General features: G+C 45.9%; 1 protein-coding gene across 1 annotated transcript in view; it reads left to right on the top strand.

Moving 5' to 3' along the window:
- The window catches only part of SETBP1 (SET binding protein 1), a 335,683-nt gene that overhangs the window by 227,567 nt on the left and 89,685 nt on the right, over positions 1 to 18,431 (top strand). The window contains exon 3 of the mRNA XM_021686205.2: positions 5,157 to 8,613. Within this exon, the coding sequence (XP_021541880.2) occupies positions 5,157 to 8,613 (3,457 nt within the window). The remainder of the gene's footprint in view (positions 1 to 5,156; positions 8,614 to 18,431) is intronic.

Raw genomic sequence — 18,431 nt, 5'->3', positions numbered from 1 at the left:
CAGTACCTTAGGTGGTTCTGATACAGTGATCCAGGATCACATCTTGAGAAGCACCAGTTGCCAAATTAAGAGCGAAAGCTCCCCTCGTTACTTCATACCCAGGCATATTTTCCTACTCTTGTAAAGCAAAATATCTCACGAACAGTAAATTTAAATTATCGGTGTCAGCAGAAAGTAGCACAAACACAGCTAACCCAAAAGAGTAGTTTATCTCTCACAAAGTCATGCTTGATTTTTGATGAGTTATATGATTTTTCTCAGACCCAAATAGCCCTCTTCTCTCATTGCGACAACCCTTACTTCAGAGAAGCCATAGATAAGGCTGGGTGACTCATTTTCTTCCCATTTTTATGGATTTTTCAAGTTTTTATGCAGCGATCTAATGCTTGTTTTCAAAAGTAGACAAAAATCAAGTGCTTTTTCAAAAGAAATCTAACTTGTACAAAATTTAAATGTATATGATACATTGGTTGTAGGGGAGGGGATAGTTACCTACTTTACAAAATAATTCTTCACATTCCAGAAGAACTTGCTTCCATAAACACATCTTTTAAGAAGAAAATCTGTCTAGTTTTCAAAATGGTGGTTCACTGATGAACATTTGGCATCTAGGCTCAATGGGCATGGAAAGTATTGTTCTTATAAAAGTAAGCCACACCTTCAAAATGACTGTGTGGGGGCACCTGAGTGTCTCAGTCGGTTACACGTCTGCCTTCAGCTCAGGTCATGATCCCAGGGTCCTGGGATCCAGCTCCGCATCAGGCTCCCTGCTCAGCAGGGAGTCTGTTTCTCCCTCTCCCATTGCCCCTCCCCCCCCCACCCGCTTACGCATGTGCGTGCGCACTCTCTCTCTCACTCTTGCTCTTTCTATCTCAAATAAATGAATAAAATCTTTTAAAAGAAATGACTGTATGTTTCACAAACAATTCATGGGGGTGGGGGAACAGCCAAGAGATAACACTGGGCTTAGTTGGTACTAAAAGTTTTCCACAAAAATAATCAGCCCAATGTAGAATATCATCAGGCCTTCCCTTATTTGGTAACCATCTTAGGCAACACCCTTGCTGTGGACAGAGGGTAGTATGGAGGCCTTAAAAGATTAAGGTCTTACTCCCAGAAAAATGCAGAATCTAAGGGGAAAATGGAAATGGGTGCTAAATGGGTCAATAAAGCCCCCAGGCAGTGACCCCCATGGGAGCCCAAGACCAGAGCACTGGCAGGGTGGGAGGGGAGCCTGTATGCCCCCTACCCCTCCCCTGCCCCTACCAGCATCCAGCTAGGGGCCCATTTTGCCATGTCCATCTCTGTCTCAACGGAGTAAGTACTCAATTCTCAGTGAAGGACATATTGGAACTGACAGCTTCACCATTGTGTATATAATATGTCATGGCTGACAGATGAAGAAATGGGATTCTGTGAAATGCAGCAGGATGTAGCCATCAGCCAAGGCTGGAGAAAAGCCACGTTCTCCTGGACCCCTTAGAGAGTACTCCTTCTTAGTCCCCCTTGCCCCTTCTCTGCAGCGCATCTCAGTGCGGGGCTTAAAGCACCATTTCCCCCTATTAGTCCTGATCCTTTGTTGTGCTTCCCTTTTGTCCACGCTGCCCTTTGATTGCGGAGCTCTCCCAGCAGGGCAAATTGCAGCTGAAATGGTAGAAACAATGAGATCAGGCAGTGTCCAGATGGAGGCACCGGGAACCAGGCACACTTAACTGCATGACTTTGAGCTGGGCTGCCCTGGGTGTAAGTGAGCAGGCCCCACCTTTCAACTATCACAGTGAAATCCACCCCCCTGACAGTCACGTGGCCTTTCCTAAAGGCAGAGTTAATTGGAAAGTGAAAGAATTAACAGGAGATGAGGGAGAACTAACAGTAAAAATTGCATTGAAGAGGAGTTACCTTGCAAGTGCCTTTAGACCTTCAGTACTGGGGAGGGATTTTTTTGTTCATTACCTAATGCATTTGAGTGCTCCAATTTCCTTATGAGCCATTATCAAACGAATGATTGGCAGCTTGTTATCTTCTGTGTGCAGCCACGTATTTTGTCGTGGTAATAGGCTTCTCAAACATGATTTTGTTTATTCACTCAGCAAACATTTATTGGTAACTTTCTGGGTGGTTTGCTTTGTCGTGGGCACCGGGGATAAGAAGGTAAATGAGTCTGTGACCTCAAAGTACTTACAGTCTAGGAGAGGGAGATAGAAAAGTACACAAATAAATGGCATAGAGCATTAGGAGGATTGTGATGGATGTCTTTATGAGAGACAGTGGTACGTGCAGAAGGAATGACAGAAGAAAATAGGCTGGAGGATGTTGTAATGTACAGGTCATTAATCTCACCATTGACCAAATGAAATACCCATCACAAAATGTGTGTTCCTTAATTCATTCAATAAACATTTGTTGAGGGCCTACTATTTGCCAGGCACTGTGCTTGGTACTTCTGTGATGGTGTGTACAGGCTAGAAAGGGAAACCGGCATTAATTCAATTAATGCACAAATCAAATATAAAATTAAAACTAAGATAAAAGTCCAACAAAGACGACCTACAGGGTTTCATGAAAACTTCTAATAGGAGTATTTCTGTAAGGCAGGGGGCCTCCCTACGATCGAGCTGAGAGTTGAACATAGAGAGTTAATTAACGATTCTGCTAGGCACCAAGAACAAGAAGATGGAGCAATAGAAAAAAACAAACAAAAAACTGGTGAGAATCAGGGACCAAGAATTCCAGGTTCACTATGAAGCCCCTGTGTGGACTTCTGTGACCAGATCTAGAAAAGGGGGGGAGGTGGAAGGAGTAGGGGAGACAGGGTAACTATAAGTCCTGCTTTGCTGGGGTCCAAAAGAATTAACTCAGATTTTTTGTCCCATGGCAATGTTTAACAAGTGCCACCACTAACTCTCAAAAATGTTCTAGTATGAGTTATCAATTATACTGTTGCCCTAAAGAGTAGGACATTTTGTTTCTAAGCCCTTTTGTAGACTTGTCATCCTGTGAGTATATACCCAGTGCCAACTAAAATCTAAAGCACAAATGACAAATCGGCAAAGTCCTGCTTCATAAAAGGTAACTGGCATTTAATAGTTTATGCCATGGATAAGATTTCTGTTTTTAGTTTTTTGTTTTTTGTTTTTGAAAGTGGGACAGCAGCCTATGTGCCCAGCAGTTATTCCTAGCAAAGTCAAGTGACAGGATTAGTTCTCTAGGTGTTGATGATGGTGGTGTCCACTAACCATTGCAAGAGGAAGAAAAAAGGAAATACATTTTTTGTCTTAATTTTCTCCTGGGCTTAGCTTGGGGGAGATTCTCTCAAGATACTTAACAAACAGAATCCAGTACCGGAAGTATAAACAAGATTTCTCAAAATCAGAGAGGCAGAAAATAAACCTAGGGATTCCAGAAATTAGCGTGAAGGAAACCCTACTTGCTTTACTACATTGAATTTTACCCATAATGCTTTCTGACATCTATGTTTTGATTCTTAACAGGGACTCTGAAAAATGTTTTCTAATGAAGTATAAATGCTAGAGCATCAATGGCAAACAGATCGGTAGAGATAGATGATAGATACATGGATAGATACATAGATAAAGACAGATACATGTTACAGGCTAAAACTTCCTAAATCCACTAAGCCAATCATCATTTACTTCTCAGTGGAGATATTACCCAAAACTTTCTTCAGTTTACTAGTATTTTCCCTTCTTTAACAAATCTTAGGATAATGCATCCTGTACATTTACTACTTGTGTGTATAAGACAGGACTTACAATAAACTTTGAGGAATGCTTCTTTGTACTGGTAGCGTGGCTTAAACTCTATTGGAAATAACGTTAGCATTTTTACATTAAAAAGTTTTATGTCTCGGGGCACCTGGGTGGCTCAGTCGATTAAGGGTCTGACTCTTGGTCATGGTCTCAGAGTTACGGGATTGGAGCCCTATCTCTGGTCCATGCTCAGCACAGAGTCTACTTGAGTTTCTCTCTCCATCTCCCTCTGCTCCTCCCACTCATGCTCTCTCTCTTTCTCTAAAACGAATAAATAAATCTTTAAAAAAAGGCTTTAATGTCTCAAAATGATGTGTTCACTATCTACCACCTTAGTGATTTCGTAGATGCTAGTTATGTTGGGCCTCTAGCACAGTTTCTGCTTTTCCCAACTGTGGAGTCGGTCCTAAGGAAGGTGCCAGAGTCTGGAGACTTTCCTTTAGAATTCATGTAGGGAAAGCACAGCTGACAAAGTTCGAAGGAGTGATCTTGAATGACCGTGCTTTTTTTTTTTTTTTTTTTTGGCACATTCGTCCAGGAGACTCAAGGTTCCTTTTGAGACTGTCCAAGAGTTTCCTCAAGATTGCCGTCAGTGCCCAACCCGGGCTTCAGGATGCCTCAGAGGGTTACCTCCCAAACACTGCACCACTCCTAGGGTCAGAAGGATTGAAGGTCTTTTGTGCTTCTTTCCTGCTTCATTTCTTCTTCTCTGTGTCCTTAACCAGCCCCCTTGGCCCCACACATTCTTCAGACTTCCCCCCCCAATCCTTCAGCTCGTGCTGTTTTCCCTTGTAGCAGTGGTTCTCAGGGAGCTACTTGTTGGAGCACGAGAGATGCTGAACTCCAGGGTGAAGTGCAAACAGAAATGAACTTGCATAGGAGGAAGCAAGGGAAGTACGTGAGTTGGATGGGAAGTGGGGACGGAAATCAGAGGCAGCTTGAGTCAGGCAAAGGGGCCAGGGAGTTGGGAAGTTCACAGTCTCTCCTGGACTCTGCCACCATGGGCAGGACTCTCTCCATTATACAGATTTCAGCTCTTCCATGTTTACGGTCTGGCACTGGCCTAAGTGACGTGCGGGGCCTGTTCTCTCACTAAACAGTTCTTATTCCGAGATTGCATTCAACCAAGATGGGTAAAAGTTCCTGTTGTTGGGGGGCAAGGAGGAGTGAAGACAGCAACTAAAGCATCCTTATTAATGTTCCAAATCATTGCACCGTATTTTTACTTCTGCAAATGAGAAAACCTCCAAAAGCATTCTGGAATTAAAGGTGGCTGTTCCCAACTTTCAAATAAGTAAGGCTTTTGACATTGAATTTTAAGTAGCTCTAACATGTTCATCTTTGTTTCTCTCTCTCTCTCTCTCCTTCTCCACCCCTCTACCTTAGGCTTACGAGCGGCCACAGAAACACTCAAATCTCCACTATGACCCAGGCCTCCCACAGGACGTCACCAGTGACACCTTAAAACCAAAGCACCAGCAAAAAAGCAGCAGCCAGAACCACATGGACTGGTCCACCAACTCTGACAGTGGACCTGCCACTCAGAATTGCTTCATCAGTCCAGAGTCTGGCAGAGAAACTGCAAGCACCAGCAAGATCCCTGCTCTTGAGCCCGTGGCTTCCTTTGCAAAGGCCCAGGGTAAGAAAGGCAGTGCAGGGAGCACGTGGAGTCAGCTGTCCAACAGCAAAGATCTGCTCTTGGGAGGTGTGGTCCCATCCCCAGGCAGCCACAGCTCCCCAGCCCCACCCAGCAGCTCTGTTGAGTGCAACGGACTTCAGCCCTTGGTAGATCAAGATGGAGGAGTTGCAAAGGAGCCCCCAGAGCCACCTACCATAGGCAGCAAGAAAAAGTCCAGTAAAAAAGATGTGATAAGTCAAACCATAGGAAACCCAGACCTGGACTGGGTCAAGAATGCCCAGAAAGCATTTGACAATACAGAAGGGAAAAGGGAAGGCTACCCTGCAGATAATGCCCAAGAGGCATCACCAGCCAGGCAGAATTCGAGTTCTGTCAGTAATCCTGAAAATGACTCAAGTCATGTCCGGATTACTATCCCTATCAAGGCACCCTGTCTAGATCCAACCAGCCATAAGAGGAAAAAGAGACAGTCCATCAAAGCAGTGGTAGAAAAGATCATGCCAGAGAAAGCCCTGGCTTCTGGAATCACTATGAGCAGTGAAGTGGTTAACAGGATACTTTCCAACACTGAGGGAAATAAGAAAGATCCCCGGGTCCCTAAGTTGAGTAAAATGATAGAGAACGAGTCCCCCTCAGTTGGCCTTGAAACAGGTGGAAATGCCGAGAAAGTCGTGCCAGGAGGCGTGTCTAAGCAGCGGAAGCCACCTATGATCATGACGCCTCCAACATGCACGGACCACTCTCCATCGAGGAAGTTGCCAGAAATCCAGCATCCCAAATTTGCTGCGAAACGGAGGTGGACGTGCAGCAAACCAAAGCCCACCAGTATGCTCCGGGAGGCAGTCCTGGCCACCTCCGATAAACTGATGGTGGAACCACCGTCTGCCTACCCCATCACCCCATCCAGCCCTCTGTACACCAACACAGACAGTCTTACTGTGATTACGCCCGTCAAGAAGAAGCGGGGGCGGCCGAAGAAGCAGCCTTTGCTCACAGTGGAGACGATTCACGAGGGGACTTCCACCAGCCCGGTCAGTCCCATCAGCCGGGAGTTCCCTGGCACGAAGAAAAGAAAGAGACGACGCAGTTTAGCTAAGTTGGCCCAGCTGGTGCCAGGACAGGACAAGCCCATGAGCGAGATGAAGTTTCACAAAAAAGTTGGAAAGCTTGGGGTGTTGGATAAGAAGACCATCAAAACCATCAATAAGATGAAAACACTCAAGAGGAAAAATATCTTGAACCAGATCTTGTCCTGCTCCAGCAACATTGCTCTGAAGGCGAAAGCTCCCCCGGAGACCAGCCCCGGGGCAGCGGCAATTGAGAGCAAATTGGGCAAGCAGATCAACGTCAGCAAGAGGGGAACCATCTACATCGGCAAGAAGAGGGGCAGGAAGCCAAGAGCGGAGCTGCCACCCCCATCCGAGGAACCCAAAACAGCCATCAAGCACCCAAGGCCTGCTTCTAGCCAGCCGGACGTTCCAGCCGTGCCTTCCAACTTTCAGTCCCTTGTGGCATCTTCACCAGCAGCTATGCACCCACTTTCAGCGCCGCTAGGTGGGTCAAATGGCAACCTGAGCCCTGCCAGCACTGAAACCAATTTTTCAGAGTCGAAAACTATGCCAAATCTCCAGCCCATCAGTGCTCTTCCAACCAAAACCCAGAAGGGAATCCACAGTGGAGCCTGGAAGCTGTCCCCACCCAGGCTGATGGCCAACTCGCCTTCCCACCTTTGCGAGATCGGGTCACTCAAGGAAATCACGCTGTCCCCTGTGAGTGAGTCGCACAGCGAGGAGACGATCCCAAGTGACAGTGGCATTGGGACGGACAACAACAGCACGTCTGACCAAGCGGAGAAGGGTTCAGAATCCCGACGGAGGTACTCTTTCGATTTCTGCTCCCTGGACAACCCGGAGACCATTCCGTCCGACACCAGCACAAAGACCCGGCATGGCCACCGGCAGAAGCATCTCATGGTGGACAACTTTCTGGCCCACGAAAGCCTCAAGAAGCCAAAGCACAAGAGGAAACGGAAAAGCCTGCAGAATCGTGATGACCTTCAGTTTCTGGCAGACCTGGAAGAGCTCATCACCAAGTTCCAGGTGTTCAGGATCTCCCACCGGAGTTACACCTTCTACCACGAGAATCCGTATCCCAGCATTTTTCGGATTAATTTTGATCACTACTACCCGGTGCCATATATCCAGTATGACCCGTTGCTCTATCTTCGCAGGACTTCAGACCTGAAGTCAAAGAAGAAGCGTGGTAGGCCTGCAAAAACCAATGACACCATGACAAAGGTGCCTTTTTTACAAGGGTTCAGCTACCCTATTCCCAGTGGAAGTTACTATGCACCCTATGGAATGCCTTACACATCAATGCCTATGATGAACCTTGGTTATTACAGTCAGTACCCAGCTCCCTTGTACCTATCACACACGCTCGGAGCCGCTTCCCCGTTCATGAGGCCGACAGTGCCACCTCCTCAGTTCCACACGAGCTCCCACATGAAGATGTCGGGGACAGCGAAGCATAAAGCAAAGCATGGAGTCCACCTGCAGGGACCTGTCGGCATGGGCCTCGGTGACATGCAGCCGGCCCTGAATCCTCCCAAGGCGGGTGGCGCCGGTCTGGCCAGCGGTCGGCTCCACAAGAGAAAACACAAACACAAGCATAAGCACAAGGAAGACCGGATCCTGGGGACCCATGACAACCTGAGTGGTCTCTTCGCAGGCAAAGCCACGGGCTTCTCCAGCCACATCCTGAGCGAGCGGCTGGGTGGTGCAGACAAGGAGCTCCCATTAGTGAGTGAGAAGAATAAGCATAAAGAGAAGCAGAAGCACCAGCACAGTGAAGCCGGCCACAAAGCTTCCAAGAACAACTTTGAGGTGGACACCCTGTCTACACTGTCACTTTCTGATGCCCAGCATTGGACCCAGGCCAAGGACAAAGGTGACTTGAGCGGCGAGCCTGCGGACACGTGCCCAAAAAGGTATTCCGGCAGCGGCGGCGACAGTGGCAGCACCAGACCCGAGAGCCTGGACGTGTTCAGTGACATGAACCCTTCGAATGACAAGTGGGACAGTGACATGAGCGGGAGTAAAAGGAGGAGCTACGAAGGCTTTGGGACATACAGGGAAAAGGACATCCAAGCCTTCAAGATGAATCGCAAGGAGAGAAGCTCCTACGACTCCTCCCTGTCTCCAGGTAAGGCCGCGTTGCTCTTCAGACGGGCTGTCTTATTATTTAATTGAGGGCCTTTGCTCTTGAGGAGGCTGCCATCCTCGGCACATTGCATTCACCGGTTTGCAGAGAGGTAGGAACTAAATGAAAACGGACGTTCTTGCACATTTGATACATTTTTTTTATTTGGCATTTGCTGTCTTTCCTCTCTCAGAGTCATGTCTGGGAACCGTGGGCCCAGAGACACCCCCAGTAGCTACCTAGAGTCCAACCACACCCGTTGCATTTATGCTTTTTATTCAAGATGCTATTCTTAGGTCCTCATCCGATCTGATGGCACAGTTTGCTATTTGGATGAAACCTCTGAAACTCACTAAAAAATGCCAAGATCCCAAGGATGTCAAAGCTGAATGGGAATGATATCTCATTTATCTGGCAGGTCGCCTCTAGAAGTCACACATTCTAGGTGAGAAGTCTACAGCAGAGCCACTGGAAGCTCCTGACCAATGAATCCTCCAGTGTAGCTAATGAGGGAGCCACCGCCCCAGGCTCTGTTGTCCTCTCTTTGTCCATGGACATTTGCATGGGCCCCCAAAGTGAAGCCCTAGCTCATCATTTCCCTGCAGGAAGGGGAGGGAGCCTGGCCGAAGGGTGTTGCAAGCCTCCTGCCCCCACGGGACCTTACTGCTGTGTGTCTTGGCGTGTCCGCAGGGAATGAGATTTTTCCCACTAATCTCTAGACTTGAAGTACTGGTTGCTACTAGAAAGAGCTCACCCCTTGTCAGCTGCTGGCAGAATTTCCTTCCTAACTTTCCCACCCACACAGGCCTTCCTTGCCACTGAAGCTTGACACTTCTGCCTAAGTATCCCTTTGTCCCTGTCCACACATCGAATAAGTGTTAAGAATCTTAGAGAACAGAACAGTTGTTCATGAGGGAAAGAGTAGAAGCTCCTTTCCTAGGAGCTGCAGAAGCTAAAAGGATTCTCGTGGTCCCCCTACCCACGGATAATACAAAGCACTCTGGCCATAGCCTGGTTCTAAAAGATGAGTCGTCCCTGGTTCAGGCTTGGGTGTAGTATCTCTCCTCTGTTTATGATGTGTACCTCTTGCTCGCTGTCTTCCTTCCCGGGGAGTCCATCATTAGTGAGGGTGAGGGCAGTCTATTCAAGAGGAATTAGAGTCATTTTTCTAGGTCGGCAGACTTCAGAAGAAATATGATTATGAGTTAGAAAGCACTTAAGGATTGCCCCAAATTGCCACTAGCTTGTGAGTTGCTATAGTGGTAGATGCTCTCCTTGGTTAATGAAGAGACCAATTAGCAGTCATGTTTCCTGCTGAAGGTGATAAATGTCCCACACTTCATGTTTGCCCAAAGAGGGTGTTCTCATCTGGGTTTCCCTGTTTCTCATCATCAGACTTTGTGGAAGGGGACTTGTTTTTTATGCAAAGCCCAAATTAAGCCCACCTGGGCAGGAATGGCTAGATTAAACTTTTTCGTGAGAAAAACTGTTGCTTTCTCATCCTGTATAGTGAAATTGAACCACAGGTCCAAAACCAGCCATAGACAGAGGGTCTTCTTAATTTTTGTATTTTCTTGGCACTATTTAGCAAAAAAGTAATGGTGGCGTGTTACTGCTAAGAACCTACAAGCAAGGATCCTAACTTAATAGACCTGAGACACAAGATCTCAGAAGCTGAAACCTCTATCCATTGTTGCTCAGTAGGTTTCTCAGCAGTCTTACCAAGATTTTCTGTGGTTGGACTGGATTGCTGGGTGCTGGTCAACTCCACGAGAGTTCCCAGCTAGAGATCCTTCTCTGATTCCTGTGCGTGTCTCTAAAGGTGCCCACCTCTAGCGTACAGCTCTCTCGGGGTTGGCACTCAATGTAGTGGCCATTGCTTTCTTCAAAATTCCCCTTCTTCTTCCCATCTTCTCATCCGTTCTTCATCTGGCCACATCAGATGGAAAGAAACAAGCATCGTGACAGTGTCCTAAAAGAAAGCTGGATTCAACCTAAAAATTGGGTACGAGGCCCAACTCTGTTATGTGGGCCCTAAGGCATGGCATTCTGTTTTTTTGGGGTACTGTCTACCAGCTGTAACTGACAGGATTGGGCCAGACCTCTTTCATATAGTATGTTTCAGTTCTTAAAACCATTTCACATACATTTCTTCATAACACTCACCCTACAATCTTAGAAGAGAGGTATTTTCATTCCTATTTTACAAATCGGGATACTGAGGCTCAGAGGTCAAGTGACCTGCCCAGGTTTAGAATCATGGTTAGAATTATGATTGTAATAAGCCCAGGGCTTTGGCCACAGCACTGCAGTTGACCGCATGCCACCCAAGAGCTAAGCCAAATCTAGAACACACAAGTCCTGGTCCTCAGCTCAGTGCTTGTATATTCCACCGTAGCCCTTCCTCTCAGATACCCAACCATTCTTCAGTTACATGCCTTTCCCTAAGGCATCTGCACAGTGATGATGTGATGATTGCAGAGAGAGTAATTAAGGAAAGATGACATCCCTTTATTCAATTCCCAACCAGTGTAAAAGGACCCCTTAGGGCCCAACCTTTTCTAGCCATCCCCTTGGAAGCATCGACATGGACAGGCTTCTCTCTGTGTTCTTACTGCAATGCACTTCTTGGAGTTATTTTCACCACTGCTTTGTGCCTATCTCTGTGTTACAGGAGTTTATTTTTTCTTCAACATTTTAGTGAATCATAATCGTTGGTGGTTTCTATGTCTATATGACTTACGTCAGTTGTCCCTGCACATCTTGTTGAATATCTTACTGGAGCAGATCAGATTCCCGATCATTCTCCTCCCTTCCAAGCTTTGGCCTCTCCTCACCTCTATTCTAAATGTTCCCTCTATTTCTGAACCCCCAAAGCATCAGGGAAAAAACATGTCTTTAGCAACACTTAGGATTCAATGTCAGAGTTTGTCAAGTCTCCCTGAAGAGAGCTCACCTTAATGTGATATACTCCAAAGGGTAGCAAATCCCATTCAAAGGTGGGAGGCAGGTGGAGTGAAGCTGAGGTTATGAGAAATCTTCCAGAGACATTACCTGAGTTGAGGTGTCTCTTCCATGAATGATACTGAGGGTTCTGCTTGAAAACAAAGGCATCAGTATTTCTCACAGCTTCTCTCCCTCCACCTCTTCCTTCTCCACTCTGGATTCACTCCCTTAGCATCCCAATGTCCTATTTCACATGAGCTAGTCTTCTCCGAAATAGAGCATATATAGTGATGTCATCCTTTAGCCCATTGAGGACCAGATTTAGGAGCTAAGTCAAGGGAGGACTCTGAGCATTCCCGGAGATCAGAGCTGACAGAAGACACCCTGTCAATGGAAGTCATTACCATTATGGAGACAGAAATTAGAGACTTCACTTAGCTGCACACTCCATTTCCTCTTTCCTGCTTGGAAAAGCATCCATTCTCCAACCCCCCAGCCCCTCAGATGGATGCACTGACTTGTTAGTCCCCTTACAACACACCTAGAGCTCAGAAGTCACAAAGACTCTACCATTTTTCTGCGTTTTACTCCTTCTGCTTTGTTTCAGAAGGCAGTGGCTCTTCTGACCCGTTTTCTAAATGGATACCATCTGCTAAATCTCCATTTATAAAAATGCTTGCCTGGGACCAAATAATGGATAAGTAGTGGGAAGGTACCATCCACAGACTCCCAACGTTGGAAGAAGCCAAATGGGCCCTCATGTGTGCCTCTCTCCCACAATGCATCACCATCTCTCATAGACTGACATGCTGCAGATTTCCCAAAGAGCAAACCTGTCCAAGTTTGACAACACATAGTCAGAGTGATGCCACGTGCTCTCAAAGCCAACTTCTTCTTAGCTGGTGGAAGGGGTCTCTAGTGTGAGTGATGTTCTTCCTGTTCAGACCACAGAATAATTTTTGCATACTTTGATCTAATATTTAGACATCTTAACCACTGCTGTCCAGGCTCCCATCAGATGTTGGAGAAACAGTGAAAAGAGTCAATTTGCCTATGTTACCTCTCAGTCCAATGCCATTATTAGTCAAGGTAGCCATCCTGAGTCCCCAGATGTCAAGTACTTTCCTCATGATGAATGGATGCTGAGAATGAATCCTTAGCTCACCTCTCAGATATCAGAATCCTGCCATGTAGGTAGCTGGAGTCCCTTGAGCCTGGAAGACTCCACCTCTCCTTGTGGCTTCTGTCTTGCCCTTTGCCAGCTCCTCTTATCAGCACCATGGGGCATTTTGGGAGGCAGTCTCTGTTGTCACTCATAGGCAGGAAATGGATCCCCACGCCAAAAATAATACAAAACCCTCCTCCAAGCAGGCATCCAGTTGAGGGAATTAACCACATAGATGAGATGACATGAAAACTATACAAAAGAACCATATGTGGGGAACATTTTCTACAAATGGAATAGAAGGAAGAAGAAGACTCATGGGAGGAGAAAGGCCAGGAAAAAAGAAAGAGTGAAAAATAAAAAGCTGATGAAGTGTAGTCTGTTTAATCTTAATCCAAGTTGAATTCCGGGTCATCCTGTGGGAGGAAATGAAAGATAAATTAGCTAATGGCTGCTGTGTGGTTTAACAGGATTATGAGCACCTGGCCCAGTCTTGTCTCCTACGCTAACCAGCTGAAAGACCTCTTCATCTTTTTCACTCTCTGTTTTCCCAGGTGAGCCTATGGTAAGAAGAGCTCTGACCAGAGCTGACAGTCTCAGATTCTAAAAGTCTCAAATTTATACGATGCCATTTTTAAATGCAAACACATTCGTCCATGCGCGTGCACACATGTACATGCTCGCGTGCATGCACATATGCACACACACACAGAGATTGGACAATTAGGAAGATAATGCTCAAGTTATTGGCCAGGTTGGCCAATTAATTAACTGTGCAATGAAATTTCAAAATAGATCCCTCTGGTCCACGTATTAAATTATATGACTCACCCCATTCATCTTTGGCTCCAGCCACTTCATCCAGCCATTTGATCTCACCTTTCACAAAAGGTGGAACTCTCCATACCTGACCCCCACCAGCGAGTTAGGTCACTCTTTGTGTATGCTGCAGCCCCAGTCATCACCCTAGAAAAAAGGTTAGAGCACTTGTGTGACCAATTGCATGGGAACAGACAGAGCAGGCTTGCATTTATATTTAGACTCCAAAGTAAAAGAATCTTAACAATGTAATATAAACACCTCATTTTGCTGATGAGCACGCTGAGGCTTAAGAAGGTCAAGTGACTCATCCGATGATACGTATCTAATTGGTAGAAGAGCTTAGACCTGGAAGCGTAACATCAGGGAGAGGGGAAGGCAGAGAGAGAGAGAGAATAAAAGAAAAAGAACTAGAAAGGTGAGTTGTGGGAGAGATGTTAAGCTATATGTTTTCTTTTGCTGTGAGCCGTTGTAAAAGGTAAGCATCTATTTGACAATAATTTGGTTTCCAGGCTGTCTCTGGGGACCCATGTTTGGGACTGGAAACAATCTTTGTGGGCTCTGATGGAAGTCATTTTTTTTTCCTTTCCTGTCTTAACAATTGCACATACTTATTTTATCGGGCCTCCCAAGGTTCCTCCTAAGGTTTTCTCTTGGAAACTGGGAATTAATCAAATTAAATGTTGTGACCCATAACTTTCTGGCAATGAAAGAAAAAAATCTTAGACTCCCAGCATCTCTTTTTCCACATTAAAATCAGAAATCAAGCCATTCTGCCTTTGGAGCAAGAAGTCCCCAGGCCATTTATCTTCCCACAGTTGGCAAACGTTCCGCTGTCCTGTTGGAAGTTTTTATTTATACCTTTGTGGCTTTGGGGAATTATGCAGATTCAGGTGTGGGTGCAGAGAACTTACAGTTTCGACAGACTTGGCTTTGATACAGCGTGGAGCCTTTCTTGGCTAGAGAAATCAATAAAGCTCGCTTTCCAAAGACTGGCATGTCAGTAGGCAGAGATGAGGATGGTGCCTCTGGAAGGACCCTCCAGAAACCCATCTCTTTCACTCTATAAATGAACAAGGGATGAGACTGAATACTTGCTAGGATTGTAGCACAGGCTCGTGCCAATATAACACTTAGTGCAGATTAGCTGAAGTCAAGGGGAGGGGGTGATAAAGACAAGGGAAAATGTAAAATGGGTTTCTTTGGTGGCTGATACACACACACACACACACACACACGGCACAGTGCCAGGGACAGTCAGAGAGAATTCAAGGATTCGTAACTGGATACATTTGCCCTCAAAGAGATTATAATCCAGAAGTCTCTCCTGTTAATGCAGAGGAGGAAACCAGATGGAACTAATCTTGTAAGGCAGACTATAAGGGCCATCAGAAAGCCTTAGAAGAAGCGCTGGGGCTGCCCGGGTGACGGTGAGCCACCTCTATGTTTTCAGTGGGAGTAGAGAGGTGGAATCAGGAGATGCTTCTTTGCAGTAGCTGCCATTCAAGATGGGTCCTGAAGGATGGAAGAGGCTTTTGGAGAGTGGAGATGGTAGGGGGTGGAGGGGAGGCACAGTGTAGAAAGGAAACCGTGTAAACAAAGGTATTTAGGTAGAAGTACCCAAGAACTATTCGAGAAATGGGGTTTATTCCAGTCTTTTTGAGGTTAGGATCTGTAGTTGGGGATCATGACAGATAAGGTCAGAAGACAGTGTTGTCCTCATGAGTTAAAGTGTTTTTCCCCCATTCCATGAGGCTTGTGCTTATGGTATGGGACTTGTGCTTCATCAAGGCAGTGGGAAGTCATTTTTTAAATAGGCAAAAGTCATGAAATGACCAGATTATACTTTGTCTTTCTTTCCTGGCCACTCTCTCCCCGCTAGTCTGGGTTGGGCGAACTTTGCACTCTCCATATGATATTGTAATTATCCATTTCTTGTTTGGCTTGTACCCACCACCCTGCCTTTCCTTCCCCACTGTAGCACCCACATTATAAGTACCTAAAGACATCATTACTCAGGTGCTCAAGCGAAAAATAATAATGAGTCATTCTTGATTCATCTCTTTCCCTCTCTAGCTAAAGTCAAAGATGATCCCAGTATGTTAGCTCCAGATAACTGTAGCATATGAACAGAATTACAGAAATCAGAGAAAGAGTCTGGTTGGTGTGCAAGGAAATGAATTGTGAAGGCAGCAGTTGACAGTGCTGTACAGAGCAAGAGAGAGAATTATAGGGAATAAAGTAAAGAGGGTGGAAGGCAGGGGACCCTGTGGCTCACCTAAAGAGAGAAGCAGAATAAGAGCGAATCGGGAAAGACACAGAGTGAAAATGCTGGAAATGTTGGAGGAAAACCAAGGGGTCAAGGAAGAATGAATTTAAGAAGAATGGGGTGGCCCTCAGGACCAGAAGCTACAGAGAGTTCATGGGAGATGAGAATATGTATGAACATATTGGTGGCCCTGAACCAACAGAAAAACTAAATATTATGTGTTTAGTGCTTCGTATGGTTAAGACTTGGTGGGCTGTGTGCCAAATCCAGATGAGAAGGAGTTAACAAGTGGGTGATGAGAAAATGGGGCTCCAGGTGCAGAAAGTGAAACTTTGCTGTGGCTCTAGCCATGCTGCAGCCTCTAAGGACACTTTATGTCTTAAGTCAGCCCTTGGTGGGAGGTGGTGCAGCCAATCTTAGTACATCTTAAGTCTAATGTCCCCCAATTCTGGGAGCATGAAAACAATGCCTGAACCTTTTATTCTGTCATTCTGCCTTCCTGTGAAGTCCGTGTATAGAAAAGATAAAGGCTATAGTATTTGAAAAGAGGTAAGAGGGTCTAGGCCAGCTCCCCCTTCTCTGCCCCACAGACACACAGGCACTTAATTTCTGATCATGGTAACATCTATTTGAAAACTTCTGAAAACTCCTCCCTGTGGTACCGTGGGGTGCTTGTTGTCTGCACTCCTGAGAATGTGTGCAAGAAAAGTCCTGGTTCTCCCAAGTTCTGATAAATGCATCTTTTATTGAACATTTACTGTGTGCAAAGTATTATAGACTAGAGCCCAACTGTTGGTCTTCCAGAGGTCTTCACTACTTGGAATGAAATGTATATGCTGGTTCATAAAGAGCCTATATTCTCAAAAGTGATTGTGAGCTCTTTAGTTACTTAATATATATCACAGTGCCAGGGACAGTCAGAGAGACCAGAAGAAAAGAAAAAAGCAAGGAAGGGCTCCTACCTCAAGTTCCTTATACTGAAAAGAGGCTAATTCAGCATACATAAAACAACCAGGGAGTACATGCAGACCAAACTTAATCCATGCTAACTCAGTGGCCAACAGTGGGGGCTATAGGGATCCAGGATCAGGAAAGATAGTAGTGTTCAAAAGACAAAATCTTGGAGCTGGACCTTGGAGAGTGGGAGCGTAATGGATGAGTGTGGCTGCAGGTGGATGAAGATGTGCAGTTGGGCACGTGTGGGCGGTACACGAAAGGCTCCTGGCTAGATTGAAGTTAGCAGTTGGGTGGGGCAGGATTTTTAAGAGGCACAGCTGCCATGCAGAGGATGTGGAACTGCATCATGGAGGTGGAGGAGGGGGGGCACACTGACGTGAAAGGGGGCTGGGCGTGAAGGGCGTTGAGCTTGGTGCTAGGTGCCGGGTGAAATGATGAAGTACCAGGAAACATGACTATCCTCAAAGACCTTGCCAAGCTCTCAGGAGACAAGAGATAAATATATACACATCTGCAAAGCAATTAGAGAGAATAGTGAGAGTCCACGCATTTCATCACTAGAAATAAAAACCCATTCTACGGGAAGAAAAGATCCATGAAATAACTTTCAGAGTAATAAGTTGCAGATTGTAAAAGCAAGTTGGTTTTGGTGTTTGCCCCATTACATAAGGATTCAGAGCAAGTCGGAGGCATTAAGAGGGGATCGGTCGGGCAGAGCGAGCACGTCCCTCAGGCGGCCACTGCTGTGGTTTCGCACTCTTCTGTGAAGGGGCTGCAGAGACTGGGAAGGTGGGCAGTGAGTCCGTGCAGAGGTGGGGCTCCCCTCGGGTCTCCCCTCATTGATGGAGGATCTAAGGACACAGAGAGATGAAAAGCTTTCCCTGAGGCTGCATCCCCGTCATCCTTACATCTGAACAGGGTGCTATGCTCTTCAAAGTGCATTTCCTTACTTTTATTTGATCTTCCGAATCCACTGAGGTTTGCAGATAGATGTTGGTCTCCCCCTTGACAGGCAAGGAAATCAAAACCCAGAGGGTTAAAGTCTTTGTCCAAAGTCATTGAGCGAGTTTTGCACAGAAAAAGTGCTGGGTCCCTAGTTTCCTGATTTTTCTCATCAATTCTCTTTTTCCACTAGATTTTCTATGTCTCTGACAAGGTCAATAATATGACTCAGCTTCTAAGTTATCCTTAAAGCACCCTTGCCAGTGGATTAAATGAGAGAGCCCAGAATAACGCACTAGCAATTCGGTGTTGGCTGAAATTAGTTTCTTAATAGGAGGAGCTCTTTGGAGCCAGGATCAGCCAAGCCCAGGATGTGAGGCTGATTCTGTGTGCAGAGCCTGGGCAATAGATACCCCAGATGGAGCATGGATACCTCCGAAAATCACAAAGGACACACAAAGGAGGAACAAGAATGTTCTTCTTCACTAAATCACAAAGCTCTAACATTCTGTTGTTTTAAAGAAAAGTTTTACACCGTTTGAGGGACTTTACACATCTCCTCGTAAACATATAGAAACTTTCATCTTGAGAATGATATATGCTAAAAATGAAAACAGAGTGGAACAAGTCATTAAGGAAACCATGGGTTTGGGGCTGTATCTCAAAAGTCTGAGAAATTGATAGACAGGAGACCTCATCCCCTTTCGAATGTCCATGAGAACT

The sequence above is a fragment of the Neomonachus schauinslandi genome, chromosome 14 (genome assembly GCF_002201575.2).
Source record: "Neomonachus schauinslandi chromosome 14, ASM220157v2, whole genome shotgun sequence".
NCBI classification, from domain to species: domain Eukaryota; kingdom Metazoa; phylum Chordata; class Mammalia; order Carnivora; family Phocidae; genus Neomonachus; species Neomonachus schauinslandi.
Note: the sequence above shows the minus strand (reverse complement) of the source record. Positions and strands in the feature narration are given on the sequence as shown.